The sequence below is a fragment of the Plectropomus leopardus genome, chromosome 10 (genome assembly GCF_008729295.1).
Source record: "Plectropomus leopardus isolate mb chromosome 10, YSFRI_Pleo_2.0, whole genome shotgun sequence".
Taxonomy (NCBI): Eukaryota; Metazoa; Chordata; class Actinopteri; order Perciformes; family Serranidae; genus Plectropomus; species Plectropomus leopardus.
Window position 1 is genome coordinate 4,817,819 of NC_056472.1, and position 21,518 is coordinate 4,839,336.

At 40.3% G+C, this 21,518-nt stretch overlaps 2 protein-coding genes across 3 annotated transcripts; both read right to left on the minus strand.

Annotated features, from left to right (window-relative positions):
• Nucleotides 1–89: 89 nt before the first annotated feature.
• On the minus strand, nt 90–5,487 carry LOC121949214. Its single transcript, XM_042494838.1, has 2 exons — nt 5,009–5,487; nt 90–3,464 (listed from the first exon to the last, which is right to left on the minus strand). Exons 1-2 carry the CDS (start codon nt 5,382–5,384, stop codon nt 2,464–2,466), a joined length of 1,377 nt encoding a protein of 458 aa, XP_042350772.1. The 5' UTR covers nt 5,385–5,487; the 3' UTR covers nt 90–2,463.
• A 1,065-nt stretch (nt 5,488–6,552) lies between these two features.
• On the minus strand, nt 6,553–21,219 carry sympk (symplekin). 2 transcript variants are annotated; one of them, XM_042495103.1, is made up of 27 exons: nt 21,098–21,219; nt 20,625–20,770; nt 19,152–19,217; nt 18,808–18,861; nt 18,567–18,640; nt 18,333–18,459; nt 17,451–17,700; nt 17,157–17,327; nt 16,757–16,996; nt 15,901–16,052; nt 15,658–15,808; nt 14,741–14,963; nt 14,492–14,642; nt 13,613–13,848; nt 13,343–13,424; nt 13,142–13,255; nt 12,878–13,025; nt 12,472–12,632; nt 11,542–11,650; nt 11,323–11,423; nt 11,060–11,150; nt 10,063–10,164; nt 8,604–8,791; nt 8,235–8,411; nt 8,031–8,126; nt 7,457–7,636; nt 6,553–6,878 (listed from the first exon to the last, which is right to left on the minus strand). In XM_042495103.1, the coding sequence occupies exons 2-27, from the start codon at nt 20,703–20,705 to the stop codon at nt 6,711–6,713; spliced, it is 3,693 nt and encodes a 1,230-aa protein (XP_042351037.1). In that variant the 5' UTR covers nt 20,706–20,770; nt 21,098–21,219; the 3' UTR covers nt 6,553–6,710. The 2 variants fall into 2 exon arrangements, with proteins under 2 accessions (XP_042351037.1, XP_042351036.1); XM_042495102.1 differs by having other exon boundaries at nt 21,094–21,219.
• Between the last annotated feature and the right edge of the window lie 299 nt (nt 21,220–21,518).

Here is a 21,518-nt window from a genome sequence, read left to right on the forward strand (position 1 = left end):
AGATTGGTGGATGATTTTGTTGCAAAGAAGATGAAGATCTGCCTCAAATACAGTGAGTTTGTAACAGGTGTTGCATGTAGAACGCTCAACAAACAGAGAGTACTGCATAAAGGTAGTAGAAACTTAAGAAAAAAAAATAGTTCATATTATTTTTTCTTTTCACTTTTATTAAAAACATAAAACCTTTAAAACTGCCCCAAGGCATATTAAGGCATTCAACTCGTGGTGAAAGTAGTATTTAAGTATCATCGGGAAAATATACCTTAAGTATTAAAAGTAAACAATACAGAAAAATCCTCATATTTAAGAAGCTAGAAACATGACTTTTTTTTTTTTACATGTCTGAAACAAAATAGTTATATCAACTTATTGATATACTGGCTAATCATTTCAGCTGTACCTGTAGGCCTATATATCGATGACTTGTTTAATAACAAACCATGGTGTTTTATGTGTAAAAATCTTAATTTGTAAAGGAACCAAAGTGTGCAAGATTTCAGGAGATTTAGTAGCATCGAGCAGTAGACAGTAGATTGCAACCAGCTGAAACTTCTCTTGGTAAGAATTCCTTTAGTTTTCACTGTTCACAAGGTTTTAACCAGGAGACAAATCATCCACAGAGGTGTCTCCCTTTCCAAAACAGACCAGCAGCCAGATGCAGAAAACTGTGTAGATTCGCCACTAAAACTGTGTGTTCTTGCAGAAGGACAAATATGCATTTGCATTGTTTTCTGTCAGATTAATAAAGCCATGTGTACGCCCGATTCTGTTTTATAAATCTCGATCACTGTAGTGCTGGAAACACAGACATGAGCCTCATGTCCGTGCACTCAGTTCGACATAAATGGACACAAAAACACCACTAAACATCTGTTAGCATGTTGACATGTTTGCCCCTCCACCATTCAGGCTGTGGATATTTGTAGCGTCTTTACCACTAATTCATCACAGTTCTGTAAATCACTGTCACGGTGGTATCTCGCTCGTCAGTATGATTAAATGTCAGAAGGATCAGTCATCAGGATCATCATCTGAATTATTGTGTTAGTCCAACTAAAACTGAACTGTTAAAATACATGTACACACGTTAGTCCGACTGAAATCAGACTAGATAGATTATCTGGAAGTTGGACTAACACACCTCCCATTGTGATTCTTCCATCATGTGCACACCTCAGTCGGACTCTGCACTCTACACGGGCTCCTCGTCACCACACACCACACCGGCACGGAAGTCAAGCGATGTACTGCTGTGGACAAGGCCGCAGCAAAACATACTTAAGCCACTTGAAAAAGAAAAACAATCAATATCAATTAAAGTGTTCTCTGTTTTTGAACATTTGCTCCTCTTTACCTTCCACAACAGCTGACGGAGGCAGCGGTAAAGCAGAAACTCTGCCGTTCAGTGGAGTAAAATGTTTTTCTCAACAGAGACTGGCGTTTTTGAAATAACAGCTTCAAATCCTCATCTGTACCGGCTGTCTTAGGGAAAGTTAAAGCTGTGATAGTACTGTAAATCTAGTGTACACATAAACCGATATTGTTTATTTTTTGGTAGCTCTGGACTTTGCCCAGCACCATTTGATTATGTATGTGACGTGGCTGTTTTCTACCCCAAAGTTATTGTAAATAAACAGTTATGACTGTAATTGGGTCTATATCATAGACTGTATCTATAATATAGGTTTATTGAACTAGCTGAAAGAGGCATATCTCCACCTGCTGTGGAGGACTCAGACATTCTTATGTCAATGAATGGATTCCCCCCCGCTGCTTGTTTACTGGGACAAGGACTGCAGTCCAATTAAATGTCCTAACTATAACTGCAGCTCCACTTAACTGTGCATGTAAATGCACTGAGTGATTTATGTATTCCGCTCATGTGGAAACCAACTTTACAAAATGCTCCACATGATATATTAAACAATCACTGACAGGGAGATAAATGTAAATAAAAACAATGCTGAAATGTACCACTCGTAAACAATCTAAGATTAACTTTAAATGTGATTGACATTTTACAGGACACCGTGTGAGCTGCAAAAACAATAAAACAATCAGTAAAATTGGCAAACAACCTTATAATATTATATCTCTCATATATAACATAATATGTGTCTCCCAACTTAAATTGAATCTTATTTTCATGTCAACCATAGCAATCTAAGCTAAAGCTCTGACGAATGCGCGAGGTGAGCACACTTTCACCACACATTCCTCCTTTACAAATAGCAGTTTATGTGCAGGAAAAGGTGAACACGTGGATTTTGTGCGTACACATCAGTGATTAAAAAATGGTAAAGACACTGAATAAAGCAGTTTTAAATGACAAATTAGTGTTTCTGCTATGTTGTTTGGCATGTCGGAGACGAGAATGTTTCATTATTGCCGATACATGATCTCCCTAAATCCTGCACACTGGACCTTAAAGTGCAACAATAAATGTCTAATCTCTGAAATCAGCTAGCCTCTCAAATTCACTAAGCCAGCACAGATCTTGAGAATTTGATCCATTTTTGGGACCAGCTTAATCGGCACAGTTTGAGAGAGAATCTTGTACACCTTCAGACGCCTCTCCGCCCGTTCCACATGAACGCTGGCTTGAGCAATGCGCCGTCTGTGAGCGGCGTCCTCATTGGTCCGCTGGGGTCCTAATGGTGTGAATGCAGGCAAGATTAATTTAATCCATCGCTTCTCCAGCAGGTCCCCGAGTTCGAAACCGCGTTCGTCCATCATCACCTCATCTCCAGGGCGCAAATAGTCCAGCAAACCCGAGGTCTGCACCATGTACTTGTCGCCGCATTTGTCATCATACACACTCGAAATGAACATGATGATTCCGCAGGGAGAAATTGCCATTAAATATTTCACAGTGCTGTTGGCGAGGTAGTGACTGTACGATTCGCTCCTGGGGTCTCGGTTTCTGGTTTTCTGCACGACGGCCTCAGTGCAGCCGATCACACAGGTTGTGTTTGAAAAGGGTCCTTTAAAAGCTTTCGGCAGCGTGGCTTTGATTGTTTCACGAGGCAACCACACCACCAGATCCTTGATGTGCTCGCACATTATGTCTATCCACACTCCAACAGTCATCCTGACCTCAGTCACTAACGTTTTAAAGCGTCGTGCTAAATCAGCCATGTCAAAGTTCTGTCTTAGTTTCATGAGGGTCATCAGGATTTGGTCCACAACAGGCGTTGATAATGAGGTAGGGGCGAAGGGTTGCAGCAAGGATACGAGGGTCTGAAACTCAATGAGTGTAATCCCCGTATACAAGAGAGAGTCTGCGTCATTCTGCAGAATGCCGCACGCGACGGGGTGCAGCGTGCTCATTCTACACGTGATGGTAGGTCCCTTGGAATAGTTGTGGTCCTCCATCCTCACATCTGACCACTGCGTTTGGGCATCACGGGTCGGCTTGGACTTCGAGTTCTCCTCCTCATCCTGATCTGTCCCGCCATGCGTATCTGAGGGCAACAACACAGTTCACAATTATTAGGGGCAATGAGACATTTTCACAACTATGACATGAAATTTTTGGATAGCGCGATAATATCGGCACTTCGTCAGTATGGAAGGTATTGGCTTTAAAATCAAACATCGGAATCAGTCAACATACTGACTTTCAGACATATCAGGAGCTAGCTAGAATTCTGGAAATATCTTCTGTTACGGAGCATGGAGCAATATATATATATTTATATATAAATATACTGTATATACATACTATATATTTATATATACACACACATTACATACATTGAAATACATTATATTTCATGTCTACGTCTGCTGGTGGGCCATCAAAATAAGAATAACCATAATATCATGTTAACTCCACAACAGAATTGAGTTGATCACCAAAATAAAGTGTGGAAAAACTGCATATTGGATTCTGGCAAAAAAAATCCAATATTGTGCCTTTCGGCTAAAAACGTACTAACTGAGGCAGCATACGCTCAGTGCCATTTGATTTCATGTACAAGACATGAGGACGTGCTACACGGAAGTTGCTGTAAACATTGTGATCTGGCAATCTCAGTGTAAAAAAGGGTTAAATATTTGTCCTTGAGCCTGAGTGAGTGAGTGGAGGAAAATGCATCACCCTCCATTCTAATGGTCAGCAGATTATCAGCCTGGCTTATTATTGGTGCTGATATTTGGCATTTTGGCAATTATCTATCAGCATTTTATTTTAATGATCACTGATAAAATTAATTTATTAAAAAAGTGCAAAAACTAGTGTCAGCATGGGAGAAACTTTTTAATTTTTAAACCTCAGGGAGCTATTTAAGTTAATCAATTTTTTATTTAAATTTTCACTTAATTTTATAATAAAAAAAGTTATTGAGAACTTGCTGCATATGATGTTGAAAGTTTCAGTTTTGATTATTTTGATTGTTATTATTATTATTATTTTGATTGATTGAACATTTGCTAAAGGCATTAAACAAAGTTTTGTGTTGGAGTTTGTTTCCAAATTCTTAATATTGACAGAAAGATTTTCATTTTTACTGTAAATGTATATCAGTTCCAAATATCAGCCATTGGTCTTATTAACTACTGATATCGTTATTGGCCCTGAAAAACTAATAATGGTTGACCTTGACTCAAATCACCATAAAGAACCATATTTCAAAGTTTCTGGCTATGATAAATGGTTTGATTTTGGAGATTCTTGAAAAAAAAACACCAACATGTCATTCAAACCCACTTGCAGTTTTTGGAGCTCTGAGAATATTTAAAAGAAATACAAAATATGACCACAAGTTGCATGTCTCTCTCCAAAGCCAAATTAAAACAAACAACAACAAAAAAACACAGCGCCCTTCCCAAAGCTTAAACACATTCAAAGTGCCTCCCCTGTTTAGCACCACCCCTTCCTTCTGGTAAATAACAAACAGTCCCTAACTACCTCACATTTCAAGCTGTACAAAACACAGTAAAGCTAACCGGCTGTGGTCACCGCACAAACATGAGCGTCACAGCGTCTCTGCAGCTGAAGTCTCACCTGCTGTCGTGGTGCTGTTGTCGATGCTTTTCAGGGCCCGACGTTTCTTCTTCTTCTTCTTCTTTGGTGGTTTTTCTTCCCCCAGCCACTGAGTCGGATGCGGGTGTTCCTCTGTTGGCTTTTTGTCCACAAAATGAAACGAGCACACATACAAAGTTTTGGGTGGTTTCTTCAGGTTGAGGTTTTGCAGCCACGCTGTTCTGGCCTCCTCGTCTTTCGGGAGGCGGTAGAAACGGTACCGCTGCTCGCAGGAACAGTGCCTCTTGGTGCTGGGAGCGTGTTCATAACACTCCTGCTCCAGCCACAGGTTCAGCCTCGCCTGGTTGTTATGACAGCCGCGGACGGCGCAACACGTACCTGAACTCCGCAGAGACATGTTGGAAAATGCTAGAGCTGACCTGGAGCAGCACCACTTAAAAACAAAGCAGATTAGTTCAATTAAAGGCGAGTTTCTGCGGGCGGTTAGCCCCAAAACACTAGCCACTGTGAGGGAGTAGCTTACTGCTAGTTCCGCTTCGTCATCGGAAATTGTACCCACAGTCATTGCGCGCTCTTTTCTTTAATTAATCAAGTGTAACAGTACATTGTATAGACCACAGACTGCGTATAAAGATGTACCTTATAAATATAATAATATTTTAGATGGTAACACTGAAAAATGATCATTTCCAACACTAAAAAACAACAAACAATATCAAGCATAACAAGAGAACATAAAAAAATGTAAAATTGTATATCTATATAAGAATTATAAATGATATGAAGCTGTTTTTCCAAATTAAACTCCAACAATGCATATAACTTAAAGCCCCATGCATAATTTAAATAAACTGTCACAGAATAAGAATACATGAAATCTCAATTATATATTCTTACATGTATATATAAATTTAAAAAACACACACACATATGTAAATTGTATTTACAATTTTTAAAAAATATTAATTAACTATTATTAATGATAGTTGTGTTATTGTATTTGTTGAAAATTCTGCATTATTCAGTTTTTAGCTGAGCACAAATGTTAAACTTTTTTTTTTTTTTTTTTTTTTTTTTACATCTAAACCACAAACTTGTTTCATTGCAATGATGTTGTGTTAAAAAGTCAAACTGCATGTATTGAACTTATTTATCTACATCTTGAAACCATCTGACCACGGAACAGATAATTCACTGCAGGTCCTGAATTCACAAAACCAGCCATACATAAGCGTGTGGATTATGTTGCTGGAAAAATCCCAGTATTTCTTTGTTGATGGATCGACTGGGGAAGAATGCAAAAAAAAACCCTGAAGGAGCTCCTTCTGCCGCACCATGACACTGGTGTTCCTGTGACGTCACTGACACGCCAAGAATAAGCAAACAGTTAATTGTAAATACGTGTACCGTGATGATATAAGTGTTAGCACACATCCAAATCTTGAGATCCAGGACTTCTTTTGAGAAGCAAACAGAGCTGAAGCAGTTAACCAGCATTTCGCTTATTTATTTGTCTATTCATCATCATTATCATCACATGAATGATTATGACATTCAAAAACAAAGTTATCGTGATTTTTCTTTCCTCTCAAAATCTTTTTCTACAAATACAAAAAAAAAAAAAAAACAAAGAGCTTTTTATTGACATGAAATCCTGAAAAATCTGGGATATTTGGAAAAAAGAGAAAAGTCTGTTTATTTTGAGTGCTTTTTTTGTGAGTCGTCACTCTGCCACTTCGCTGCTGTCCTCAGCCTCGGCCGCTGTGATGTCAGCTTCAGCATCTTTGACAGGCTCCTGGAGGTCTGAGGGTTCGGGCTGAGACGCCTCCATCGGCTCCTCAGCAGGTTCTTGTTGTGGTGATGCCTTCTCCTCTGCCCTTGTCGGCTCCTCCTGAAGAGAAATAAAAATTAGCTTAAAGGGTAAAACTTCTTTAAGTTCCAGTTCTTGTCAAAATTTGGTCAACTGTGAATCTTAAAAATTAAGATTACTCAACTTTTGATCATTTCCAAATGATAAAATTAAACTCACTGATAATTTGGGGGAGCACAGAAGTAGCTGTCTGTTGATTAAGGTGCAGTTCAATCAAAAAATCCTGTTAAATTTCAGGCTAACAGGCATTCAACCTTATATATTTGGTAAATATTTGATTGTTCACACCCTCATTATGAATCAATGCATGTGAGAAAAAATACTTGTAATTCAAAGCAAACTGTTGAAAATCTTAAATGGTCCTGTTTGTACCCGTACAGTAGGTTTTCTAATATTTGTCACTGGGTTGTTATAAATATTACATGAAAGTAAAGGTGGAAAGGTCTAATTGGTCTACTTTTAACAACTCCAAATGTGGAAAAAAAAAGAAAAAAGAAAATCACATCCATTGTAGTTAAATGACACAGATGCAAGACAGAATTTCCACAAAGTTTAAGCTAAATGCTACAAAGATTTTACCCACATTAAGTGTTACTCACCTGGGGAACCGTGCCATCAGTTTCCTCATGCATCACTGGTCCAGACGCCTCTTGCTCCATTTGTTCTTCCTCATCTTTCATGACGGCTGAGTGCTGTTGGACTAGCATCTCTGACGGCTCTGACTCTTCCTGCACCAGGGCTGGAGGCTCCTCTTCAACTGGAGCAGGAACTGGTTCCACCTGTGTAATAAAAAGAGGGGAGGATGTTTTGCATGTAGTGCACATCACCTGCCACCAGAGGTCAGTCTAATGCAAACATTTTGGGTAATTTTTGTTCAATTGGGAATTGTAAAAAATTAAAAATACTGCCTTTTTGACCATTTTCAAATGAAAATATGAAAAAATTAAACTGATTGCTGATGATGGGACTATTAATGCCGCAGTGTCTGCTGAGGACCATTTTGGCCCTTGGACTAATCTAGTTGATGACCCCTATACTGTGAAATTCTAGGAATTTATTTCTGCCTTACCAATTAACAGTTTAAGTTAATCAATACATATATATCATATTAAGATTTTACTTGAGGGAAAATGTGCAGGCCTTAAGAATCAAGTGTATGTCTTCATTGGTTACCTCTCTCTCCATGACCGGCTCCATGGGTTCTGGCTCTGGTTCTGGTTTTTTATTTGCCTCCAGCACCGACATGATGGAGGCAGGTATGTGAGCTTGCTGTTACACAGAAAAACAGAGGCAGGTGGTATGAAAGGGAAACCAAAGAGAAGCAGAATGTTTGAACTGCCAGTGAGGTTCAGTGTTTGAGTGGAAACGGCTCTTTACCTGATGAGGTGTGAAAGAGAGGACATGCTGTAGAAGCGGCTCTCTCATCTCCGGACAGCGTTCAAACACGCTCGTCAGCTGTGCCGGCGGCAGCTGCAGCAGCACGCTGTACGACTGAGGCTTCGTCCGCTGGCAGCACTTCACAAATCCCTCCCACACTTTGGGATACTTCCACACCTACAGGGGAAAAACAACCAATTTTGTAATAATGGTAAAATATTGAATGGTATTAACGTGCAACTAAATTATTAAATTTCACCATTTTTCCAGTATGGTACTGGTCAGCAAAATCTAATGGATAAGGAAGTAGACCAATACAGACAAGTGAGTGTAAAAACCATGAATATTTGGCTGGAGTTTGGTGCTGACCTGCTTGACGATGAGGCGGGACAGGATGTTCATGACGAAGCCTCCCAGTCGTGGATACATGGAAAGGGACTGGATGACGGTACGCATGAGCAGCATGGGGAGGGGACTCTGCTCCATCAGCTGCTGCATCACCACCGCCAGAACCTCCGACGTGTACACGTTCTTTTCCCCGAAACACAAGTTGGTAGCTGTAGAACAGACACAATTTTTTTTTATTTCCAGCTGTTTTACATCTGCAACAGAGACTGATGAACTAACCACTGAGAGAGGCCGTCTGGGCTCAGCCAAGCATGATTTCACACGTATCACAGATCCAAGCCCAATATACAGAAGCAGTGGTGTACTGCTGGTGTTCTGACTGACAGAGCTAATATTCAGACTGAGCTTCCAATAAAATGCCCATACTTTTAATCCCATTTTAATCCCATTTCTAGCACATTCTGATATTTCCAACCTGACAGACTGAGCTTCTTTTTACAACATTTATGCAGCAGTCCATTTCGATAGATCTGCCACTACTGGGAAGTCACTCGAAGTGGGTAGCTCTATTTGTCAGGACAACTGCAGTCAGACTGCAATTTGGGTGCAAGTAGGTGGGTTTGTGCAAAACGTAGACATTATTTTCGAAATGTTGATCAATGTTGATCGAGATGACTGCGTTTCCGTTGAGTGATGTTCTGCGACTTCTGCATGGCGATGGCTGTTCAAAACATTAGCAGCTTTATTTCAATTACAGCCACCACACTCGATATCATTAATTACAATCCAAGGCCATGTAGGCATGCTGCAAGTGCTAATTAAAAGGAAAGACCCTTATATGTGGAAGCGGCCACATAGTCTAGTCATAGTCAACAATTTCAAAGAGGAACTGTGGATCTAAAACTTCGGGATGATCTGCTGAACTTTTGAAGAGTTATGCGATGCAATAACACCTCTTGTAGCTCCTGCTGCATCATGAGGGAGCCATTTCCTACTGACAAGCACATAGCCATAGCATCATGTGACCTACAAAAGTGAAAAAAGTGTTTCCATTGCAGTTTTGCAAAATATGGCCTTAAATACCACCTCACGCGAGCCTAAAAACCTTTTTGCAATGAATGGGAGTTCTTTCTAAATTGACTATTTATGCAATTTGCGGGTTGATGAAACCCATCTACTGATGTTGAGTGCATCACATACCACAAAAGCTTATTAAAAAAGCTTAGCCCAAGGTCCCTTGAATGGCTAAAATATAAATAAAATATAATTCTCTGATGGTTGTTCGTAAAGTCAAACTCTTAAATCTGGCAGTGATGGTGTTGTTTATGTGAATGCAATATAAAATGATATAGCAGGGGCAACAGTACAAACAGATTAGAGTGAGCTGCTGTTCAGAGACCCTGAACGGGCTGTTTATCAAACAGTAAATAAACTCGTGTTTTAATGATTTGGTTTGAAGGTTTCATCAGCAAACACTAACCTTTAATGATCGACTTCATATCACATTTGGTTGAGTCGATGTTGTGCAGGGAGATCAGCAGGTCTCCTGGGGTGAGAGGCGACACAGATGAACTTCCCTCACCTGGAAGACAACACAACAACAGAGAGGACACTTAAGAGACCTTCACCTGAAAGACAAGAGTAAAATGTACTTGAGGACACACTGACCTTGACTTTAAATCACCAACATCTATTCAGTTCAACTTTGGGTCCAAGTAGATGATTTTGCCAAATTTGAAAAGACTCCATCAAGGAAATCTTGAGATATTACGTTCACAAGAAGGGGATGGACATGAGTGACCTTGACTTTTGACCACGTCTGATCAGTTAAAACTTAAGTCCAAGTGGATGTTTTTGCCAAATGTGAGGAAGTTTCCCGAAGTTGTTCTTAAGACATCGCGTTTACATCTTTAGACCGATGCAGGGTCACACTGGCCTTGACCTTTGGCCACCAAAATCTAATCAGTGCATCGTTGACTTCAAGTGAACATTTGTGCCAAAAAGAAAATCCCTCAAGGTGTTCTCGAGCTATTGTGTTAATTAGAATGGGATGGACGTGCGTACATACATATGCGTGAACAGACGTACTGTAGGTACAGACAGACAACCTGATAAGATAATACCTCTCACCACGGCTATCATTGGCATGGAGCCATAAAAAAAATGAAGGAAGGTGATGGTGTCCACCACCAATGGAAGAAATAATAATAAATAATAAGTACTGTATATAACAATAATAATAATAATAATAACTACAGAGTGCTTCCCAAAGTGCATACGAATAAAACAAGAAATATACAGTTACAATAAATAAAATGATGTTAACAGCTAAGACAAAAATGTGCACTAGTTCAAAACAAAGCAAAAGGAAATAAAACAAAATAATTCTATATGAAAAATGTACCAATCAGTCATTAAAATGAAAAGTTTTCCTTCAAAAATATGTTTTAAGAAATTATTTTTAAAAAAAGACTTACTGTGCTGAGTGCCCAAAAGACGGTTGAACACCTCCTTCACCACAACCGGGTTGAGTTTGATCAGTTTGGGGAGAGCCTGGATGACTTCATTCTGTATGAAAAAAACAAAACAGTGAGAGTGGACTCCAGGAAAGAACATTTTATGACTACTGAGCTTTATCAAAATTGTAATTTTCTTTATGTCGTGTGATAAACATATTACAGAAGTATCATTTGTTCCAAATCAATTCGCAAGAAAACTGGGATGAGTTGCAGTACTTTACCTTCTCTAGGCCATTTATGACTGGAATTAGGAAACGAACATCCGGCACTCGTTTGTGGTAAAGGTCTCGCACTCTCTCCACCAGCTCTGGAGAAGGAGGCACTGAAGGGGGAGAAGGGAGACTTATTTTAGACATGAACACTTTTCATTTCCCAGACTTCTATTTTGCTGTTGTTCCATGTTTGGCCACATTTTGTGTTGTTCTGTTTTTTTTTTTTACCTTTATCTGTCAAAATGTGCAGACAGCGGGTAACTAAAGTCTCTGCCCCTTTAGGACAGTTTTCCACCAAGAGCAGGAGCTCCGGAGAGTTCATCCCCATTCCACGGATCTATGAAAGGAAAAAAATACTGTGAATACGACTCAAAAACAACACAACTCAAGAGGAGCATTGCTTCATTTCAATGCATTTAGTTCCTTTCCTCAGAGGGAGACATCATTCAACTTTTTGTCAACATGAAAAGCTCTCTAACAAAAGATGACCTGCACTGCAGTTTGCTCAAGTTTACCTTCCCTTGTGGACAAACCACTTAAAAATGCACAAAAAACTTAAATTTGTAACCATCCATATTTTTTTGTAATTCTATTGTTTCTTTTCCTTATAAAGCCAGACCTTCTTTCAAATTATTATTGTTATGGATTTTTTTTGTTTGTTTTTATTTACTCTTTTTTGGGGGGGGTCATTTTGCAACAAATACTACTAATTTATTTTTGATTTTATTATTTCTCTTTCCCACTTTAGTGTTTAAAAACAGAAAAAGAAAATGATGAGGGCATATAGCCCAATAGTCTGAACTTTGCCCTCAGTTGATTTTGTCATGTCACTGCTGGCTGTTGGATGATCTTCTCCTCATACCCACAGAACTCTGATTTGTGATTTAATTTCTGTTTTGGGTTCTTGTCTCAGCACAATTATTTAGTGTTAATCGTGTTTAGATATCAAAGTTTTCCTCTGAACACATTTAAACATGGTTGGTAGAAACTCAACTGAAGGTTCTGATCAGGTTTAGAGCAACTTGTTCATATCCACAAGTACTGGACTTTTCTGTCATATAACATTTAAACAACAACAGACAACAGTTCATTTAAAACGGAGTTCAGAGACAAATGGCTGACAGAGTGAGGACATAGTAGCAGTGAGGAGAGACTTACGGGCTGCTCTATTGCCCGGAGCACGCTGCGCTTGATGTCAGCAATGGCCTCTGTGTATACAGACGCCAGCTCGTGGACCAGCCGGTGGTTTAGAGGCAGCAGGGACAGGTAGAGGAACAGACAGTGTCTCACTGTCTCTTCGGTCCAAGGGGCAGCCACCTCTGTCTCAACAAACACAACAGTCCGTGTGATTACATGATGTTGGAAAAAAATTCAAATTATTGTGTTCATCTGACTAAAACTAGACTTTTAAAATACAGGAAAACATGTTAGTCCAACTGAAATCTTACTAAACTGAACTTTACACGTGTGAGTAAGCTTATGGGTGAAACGTAGTTGTAAAAATATAGTATAAGAATGAATAAGTGACAGCCACTAGCAACATATAGCTGAACGCATTCCGAACCTGTGTCTTTGTCAGCCCCAAAGAGCACAGATGGAGGGTTGGGGTGGACCAGAAGCTGCATGTAGTTCAGGGCAAACTTCTCAATGTAGTCCCTGAGCTGCTCTTTCTCATACATACGCTTGAGAAAAGCCAAGGCAGTGGTCCGCACCTGAAATAAAACAGAGTCAATGAAAAACACGACAGCTACGGAAGCTCAAACTGTTGAGCAAACTGTGTGAAGATGAGTTAAAACATTAATGAGATCTGGACAAGAAATGTTACCACCTTCTCTTTCTCGTGCGAGCTGAGATCCAGAAGTACATGCAGATACTGAAACTGCCTCGAGGGCCGTTTGACGATGAGCTCCTTCAGTGTCGTCATGCCCAGATAAACCCGAGACTGAAACACAGGTTATAAAAGACGACTGAGTGGATATACAGCGAACAAGCTCTATGGGAGACGGCGCGTCTTTATCACGTCACTTACCTCGTCCTCACAGTAACGTCGGATTACTTCCAACGCAGATTCTGTGATAATAGGAGCCTCCAGGACCAGCTTGGTGAAAAGTCTGGGAAAGACAATGTAAAATGTGGCTCTGTTTTTGCTGAAAATGGGCTCACTTTGTTACTTATGGTGTGCTCCACTTCAATCACTGTAATAATAATAATAATAATAAGAATAAGAATAAGAAGAAGAAGAAGAAGAAGAAGAAGAAGAAGAAGAAAAAAAAGGAGTGCAGCAAACGTTTTGTCTCACCCGTCCCTCTGTTCCGGCTTCTCCTGCAGGCCAGACAGCAGAGTGTAGAGACAGTGGTCGTAGCTGTCCAGCAGTCCAGTCGGCAGCTGGCTGAGGTAATTGTTGTACTCTTGGTAGAGGAGGGAAAAGGCCAGTTCACTCCTTGTCCTGATGTCGCCCAGAATAAATTCTAGCACGTCTTCTTTCATCATCCCATCAAACTGCGTCACAAGCTTGGAGAGCAGCTTCACTCTGACCTGCCCAACAGATTCACTGTGGTTATCCTCTAAAACTGGCACTTGTTTAGTGCTCAAGTGGACATTTGTGCCAAATTTGAGGAAAATACACAGAGGCCTTCTTGAGATATAGGGTTCATGATAATGAGAGGGAGGAAGGGTCAAAGTAGCCTTAACTTTTCAGCACCAAAATCTTATCAGTTCATTGTTATGTCCAAGTGAACGTTTGTGCCAAATTTGAAGACATTTTCTCAAGGTGTTCTTAAGATATTGAGCTCATGAGAATACAACAGACAGGTCCACAGTGACCTTGACCTTTGACAATCACCTTCTAATCAGTTCCTCTGTAACTCAAAGTGGACATTTGTGCCAAATCTGAAAAAAATTCCCTCAAGATGTTCTTGAGATAACAAGAATTAGACGGATGCAAGGTCACAATGACACTGACCCGTGAACACCAAATTCGAATCAATTCATCATTGAGTCCAAGTGAAAGTTTGTGCCAATTTGAAGAAATTCCCTCAAGTCATTCTTGAGATATTACGTTCACGAGGAAAGGACGGGGGACATACGGAGAACTCACAAACATATTGCCTTTGGCCACAGCTATCATTAGTTACAGAGACATAAAAATTTAGAAATTATCCTTGGGGTGATTACTTACATGAGACATGCCACTTTGAGCGATGGCCTTCTCTGAATGCAGGATGCGTTTAACTGCCCTGGAGGTTAACTTTTCAATCTGGGTTTCTGATAAAGGCTGGATGACATCTGACAATCGAAACACTTTTTTTCTTCCACCTGCACCTGCCAACCTGTAGCACAACAAAATCATGCAGGGTAAAAAGTCTGACTTACATTAAGGTGAAGCTCACAGTCCTTCTGCCATCTGTGTGAAAGAGCCGAAACTCACTTGGTTTGTGTCGTGGGAAGGATTGGTTCAGGAAGCCTCTTGACTGTGGTGGGAGCCTCTGGGCTTTGAGCCTTTTCTGCGTACCCTCCCACCACAGAAATCGCCTGTCCCACCATCACAGCCGGAACTTTGCGCTTGATGAGCAGGTCTTTAGTACCAGAGTCTCCCTCATTGCCTTCGTCTTTGCCTGCATCATCTTCTCTGGCTTTGCACTGCTCAAGTCCTAAAATATCACGATTTAAATTAGAGTCAAAACAATATACAGTGGGATTTTTCGTGGCTGATATCAATATTAATAGTACAAAAATAAACATTAAAAAAAAGAAAAGGGACCACCATAATTTGGCAAACATTCCTTTTAACTCAAACACTTAACATGACCATTTGAACATTTTGGGCAAGATTAGAAATACCCAGTGTTGAAGAATGCATTGATGTAATCTACAGTAAAAATGCAATGGAGAGAATGACATTTAATTTGAGACCTCGGAAGGATGCTTTCACTGAAAACTGGACAAAATGGATAGTGTATGTTTCAAGAATCAGACTCGACTCTGTGTAAACTAGCACCAGCAACACATTGTAGTGTAACAAGTAGCCACCCACTGTCTACATGTGTTTGTTTTTAATCCAATAATGTTGTCTGCAGAGTGTCATTTTTTGTTTGCCTCTCAACTTATTTTATACCCATGTTTAATTTACTCAACTCTCTCTTTTTTTCCCTATCCATCTATTTGTTCATTCTATTATATTTTTATCCATTTATTTTAAAAAATCCTTTTTATTTAAGCTATTTTGGTTGTGGGCTTTTATGTACATTTACATAAACCAATAAAAACAGAATTTAAAACAAAAGCAAAAATACCCCCAAACCCACATTTAAAGGCCTTTTCTTGCTGTATGTCTTTGTCACTAACCTGGACCAATCCCAGCTGCTGTCATCTGCGTGGCCATCAGCCTGGCCAGATGTTTAATTTGGGCGTCAGTGCCTGCTGACTCGACAGGTGTGTATGTGGCCTGGAATGATGCCGGCATCACATCGGGCAGATACACCATGCTGATGAGCACCTGAACAACAAACAGAGATATATATGGTGAACTGCCACACTTTCAGTCTTAAAGGAGAGAAATAAAGAGAAAAAAAGGCCACTCCTGCTCACCAGGTTGGCTACATTCTCAGAGGTGAGCAGCGGGTGCAGGAACTCAGCTGTGAGGTCGATGGCAGACTGTGCTACTGGAACGGCAGCTGGTTTAGGAACTGAGAGAGGGGCGGGCTCCTCTTTGTCCTCATCATCCTCTATCAGGGTTGGCTCTGGATGCAAAGAAACAAACAGTCTAGAATTAGCGGGTTTCCATTACAGATTTGCGCAAAACTTAAGCGATATATTTTTGAAATGGCGATAAAACACAACTGCAAGATGACTGCTTTCTACTGAGTGATGTTATGCTACTTCTCCTCTTGCGATAATGTTCCAAGACACATGGCGATGGATGTTCAAAACATCTGCAGGTTTTTTTTTTATTATTTCCAATTGAAGGCAACGTAGGCGAGTTATGTGAGCGATAATGGAAAGGCAAGCGCCTCATACGTGGAGCGAACATGTATGAGAGTTATGAGATGTAATAACAGCTCCTGTAGCTCCTGCTGCATCATGAGGGAGCCAGTTACTACTGACAAGCACATAGCCATAGCATCATGTGACCTAGAAAAGCCAAAGAAAAGTGTTTCCATTGCAGCTTTGCGAAATATGGCTTTTTGGAATCACCTGAAATACCACCTCATGCAAGTGTAAACTTTTTTGCGATAGATAGGAGTTCTTTCAAAACTGACCTGTTTCTGTTTTAATTTGAGCAATTTGAAGGTTAATGGAAACCTGCCTGCTGTTGGCTCAGCTAACTCCATGTTGAGAGCTGTGTTCAAACAATCCTGCCCCAGACTCTGAATTACAGATATGCTCTGAATGTCGCATACAGCTCCTTAAAATCAGAATCTCTGACACTGCTGTCACGACTCACCCATCTTGATCTTTTTTCCTTCAGTGTAGTCTTCATGGCGAGACCTTTTGCGCTGCTCGCGCGGTGCAGGTGTAGAGCGGGTTATCTCACTCTGCGGCATCCCTAGATCCAGCAGCAAAGTGCTAATTTGACCCTGGAACTCCAGGCTGCAGGGATGCTTCAGCACCGCCACCAAGTGCAGCTTCAGATTCTTTCGCACGCTGCTGACCTGAGACTTGGCCAGAGTGGGCGGCAGGTTTGCTAAAAACATTCAAGTAAACAGGAAAAAAATAGCACTTTGTACAGTGACTTATGTCTCAGTTTATCAGCTTGTTTGGATCAAGATCAGGCTGCCGGAGCATCTGTTTTAAATGGTGTTGTGACACTGTGTGTATGATAACACTGAGTTGGAAGCACTTACCATGTAGTGTCTCATACGCCTGCACCACCTCTGACATGAACATTGGCCTCTGACGGGCGATAGTGGCCAGGGAGCCCAGTGTTGTGGTGAGGTTAATGCTGGAAATGGCCGGATGGCCCATGAACTTCAGCAGCTTCTCCAGCGCAGTTTTTCCCTCCTCACATAAAACATCTGTTGATTCCAAGAGCATCAAGCTATCAGTTCTAAAAGATGAGTTTTAACTGAATGAACTAAATAACAAAAAAAAAAAAAAAACAAAGACAAGAAGTGGTCAAATGGATTTTCTATCCGTACCGTAGCGAATGTACGAGTGATCTCTGGGAACTTTGTCCAGGCTGATGTCACCCTCCTGTCGCTTGGGAACGTCTGAGTCTATCGTTCGCGGTGACAGAGTAATAATCAATGATTCTGTGAACTTTATGGCGTGAGTGCGAACGCCATCATTTTCAGAGTCCAACAGGGCCAGAACATCCCCCTTCATCTGTGTGACCAGATCCCAGCATGCCTCCTGCCTCTCTGACACTGCTTTGGAGCGCACCAGCCACTGGCAAAGAAGAGACAGAAGTAAACGCTTTGAAAACACAACTGATATTGGCAGCAGTAACTTGATTTTGCTGTATATTCCTATTTTTAAAAAGGCATATATCAGCTCTACAAGCATTCACTTTGTGGGGTAAATCAGTGCAAAGTCTATAGATCAGGGATACTCAGCTTGCTTTGCTTGGGGGCCACTTCTGCAAAATGACAAGAAGCCAGGGGCCAGTCTTAGCAGCCACATACAAGTTTCTTTGATGTGTCTACTATTTCAGGACGCTCCTAGGATTTTACCACATTTGTTAGATTTTATGATGTTTCTAGGATTTTAGGACATTTCATGGATTTTAGGATGTTTCTAAGATTTTAGGACATTTCTAGGATTTAAGGACACTTCTAGGATTTTAGGACATTTTTCAGATTTTTGACAAGCTCTATTTTGATGCTGTTTTCTGCACTCTGGCACCTTATGTATACTAAAGGTACAAACAAAATTCGCAGTGTGAATCACTTTCATTTTATTATGAATTAGAAAATGGTTGGGGGGCCACTTGGGACCCCATCGGAGGCCAGATTTGGTCCGCAGCCCATACACTGAGTATCACTGCAGTTAATGATAATATTTAATTTATGAGTGTTTACCTGCAGAGACACTTTGTACAGCTGTGTGAGTGTGAGGATGGCTTTCTTCACCACATTCACACTTTCATCCTTCAGCAACATGTTCAGATTGGCGATCAGTCTGAGGAGGAGCTCATTGTCCCTTTTACTGGAGAAAACAGACAACAAAAACAACTGAGAAACCTGCAAAAACGCTTCCTTTCAAAAACATTAAATTTACAGCCACGAGGTTGAAAGGCTTGTCTAATAACTCACCACGCTTCCTCTATGAAGCCAATGACAATTTTTCTCACTTCGATAGACTTGTCAGTCTGAAAGGCGATCATCTCCTACAGGATGAAACAAGTCAGAGGAAGAAGTTTTAGTTTAACATCATGTTGTTAACGCTCTGCAGCACAGTGTGTTATTTTGTACTGAATGCAGCCTGTGCATTCACACAGCTTTATTTCAGGTCAAACTACAGCTAAATACCACAGCTGCATCCACGTATACTTACATCCAAGAAATTGTCAAGAAGAGATGGATCCTTGTTAATGATGAGCTCCTGGACCTGAAAATGATATAAGTTCATTATTCAGTATTGTCCTCCACTGGCTATGGTTTGCCTCATATCCCAGCACACACTGGGGCAGAAAGCAGGAGAACACCCAGGACGGGTTGCATTATGTTGCAGTGTGAAGAAGTGGGTGGAAAACTTGTGTTTAGGAAAATACATATTCACACAAATGGGACACCCATTTTGCATTGACATGAAGCCTAAATTATTATGAAACAGCTTTTTAATGGGCATTATTTTTGGATGTCACAACAGTAAAAACCTGACTTAAACAGACTACAAACCTGTTTGAGCACGGTAAGCTTCTCATCTGTGGATATCAGGGCAGCCTGATTCAGAAGATCCACCACCTGGAACGCAAAAGCAAAGTGAATAAACTTGTCCTTACACAGACATTTATTTTTAAACATGAAAATCACTACATGAAGTAAGATGTCCTGCTGCACAACAACAACCACACTGATTCTCTTATACCCTTTTTCCATCAAACTAGCTCTGGTTCTTAAACCGGTTCCATTCAGGGTTCTTGGAACTTCTTGACTGTCAAGTGAACAAGCGTGCCGTGCCAACAGTTTTGTTATCAAGGATGTGTAATCAACTGAGAGCTTTACACAATGCACAACAACCAATGGTTATGCCTTAAAGAAGGTCTCTGACCAATAGCTTGCATAGTAAACATGGTTTTTGCATGGATTTGAGGGTGCAGATGTGCTTTTTTTAATACCAACTCTTGAAATTTTCCACTTAATCATATTAAAAACAAAACTTTTCTTCCCCATTTCACTGTGTGCACTGTTTGTGTGCAACACAACTATAAGCTGAGAGCAAAAGTCCCAAATATAAGGAGAAATCAAGGCTTATTAACTAAGCAGGGTACGTTTTTGTAACCTATTTTATTGGCCAATGCCTCAGTTCAGCCTATCAGACACTAAATGTGTTCATCTGCAGCTTCATATATCATCTTCATAGAGACAACTACTTCATACCAATACTTCTTATGAAGCAATATATGGGTATATAATTTTGAATAATGTAAAATTAAGTTGCCCATGCAACTTTCATTATGTTGCTAAAATGAAGCCTACTGTCAGACAAAACATGACACACATGATCAGCCAAATATATGTAACACTGCAAGAATATTTAATTTAGTTTTTACTAACCAAACAAACAAAAGTCCCTAAACTAACAATTTACAGACAAATTCAACAACAGATAAATGACAACAAAGAGCACAATGAGCAGAAGAGTAACCAGTCTGTGAACATTAATCCAATAAAAAACAAGAAATAACCAGAAAACAATACAAAGAGTAAAGGAAAAATGAGAATACACACACACACACACACACACACACACACACACACAAATATATATATTTGTGTGCATGTGTTTGTGTATGTGTGTGTATTCAGCAATATACATGCACACACATCCAGAAATGATTAAACATCATGAATTAAGTGCAATGATTTAAAAATATATATATTTTAAAGATGATGAGCTGTTGATCATGTGTACTTTATCATGACATATCTGTCCACCGCGATATCTGAGGGAGTACCGGCCATGTTTTGTTTTGTAAAACAGAGGGTAAAGCAGGTCGACCTGTCTGATCTGTGGTCTGATGCCAGCCACCGGTTTACTGGTTCTTCCCTGAACAATGCCAGCCGACATCATCATTACCCCATGCCTGTTCTTATACCAACATGAATCCTGCATCCAGTCAAAATTCAATATTAGGATGTAAAGCTGACCTTCTCGCTGGTGGTCATGTCGACAGCATGAGGAGCTGCATGAGAAGTTTGAGTTTTCCCCTCCTTTGAAGAAAGCTCCATGATGCTGCTCTGCTTTCTTCACTATGTGAACAACATGGTCTTCAAATCTTTATCAACACTGCGACCTGTGTAACACAAAACCGCAGTCAGTCAGGATGCTACTTTCTTACCCTCCGAGATTAAACACAATGACGTTCAGTGTTAGCAGTGTAGCTTTGCGTTCTCGCGCTACAAATTCTGCGCTCACCATTTGACTTAGTTGTTAGATACTTGTAGCTGAATAAAAGTGAACATGTATTAGATACAACTCATTAACTGCAAGGCTTAAACGTCGAGTACTACTATTAAAAACACTTTGTTCTGAGTCAGCGCGCTAGCACCATGCTAACCGTGCTGCTAACCCTGCGAGCTGCTTTTAACATTAAAATGACGGATATGTGATACTTACTTACTGCCGCACAGACTCTTTACTAGGTCGTAGTAACTGCAATTTAATGTGAATAGTACGGCAGACTTAATAAAGTAGTTACTTAAACATGTTCAATAAATTCAACAACTCGGCTCCACTAGGGAAGCCGCCATGTTTAATTGAAAAAGCGGTGTTTTTTTTCTTCTTCTACGGTTTCTGAGCGCGCAGCACAGAAGCCGCGCCACCTGCTGGACACATGAACACCCACCCGCGGTTTCACCAATAATAATTGATTTGTGTCGTGACACATGGCCCAATATACTGTATGTCTTTAATCCCAATATAAATATTGTAATAAAATATTTCTTTGAAAGCTTTATTCGTGCTGTGAGTGGAATCATTTGCCCAATCTGTGTGTGTTTCTGCACCTCTGCCACAATTTTCTGATTAGCACGACAGACAGC

Excerpts from the sequence above, each read along its gene's own strand:
- sympk (XM_042495103.1), bottom strand. The coding sequence starts at position 20,705 with ATGGAGCTTTCTTCAAAGGAGGGGAAAACTCAAACTTCTCATGCAGCT. Across the intron at positions 18,641-18,807 it reads TTCTTGACAATTTCTTGGAT|GAGATGATCGCCTTTCAGAC; the intron begins GTAAGTATACGT and ends TTCATCCTGTAG. Across the intron at positions 13,026-13,141 it reads GCTCGCACGAGAAAGAGAAG|GTGCGGACCACTGCCTTGGC; the intron begins GTGGTAACATTT and ends GTTTTATTTCAG.
- LOC121949214 (XM_042494838.1), bottom strand. The coding sequence starts at position 5,384 with ATGTCTCTGCGGAGTTCAGGTACGTGTTGCGCCGTCCGCGGCTGTCAT. Across the intron at positions 3,465-5,008 it reads CAACAGCACCACGACAGCAG|ATACGCATGGCGGGACAGAT; the intron begins GTGAGACTTCAG and ends TGTTGCCCTCAG.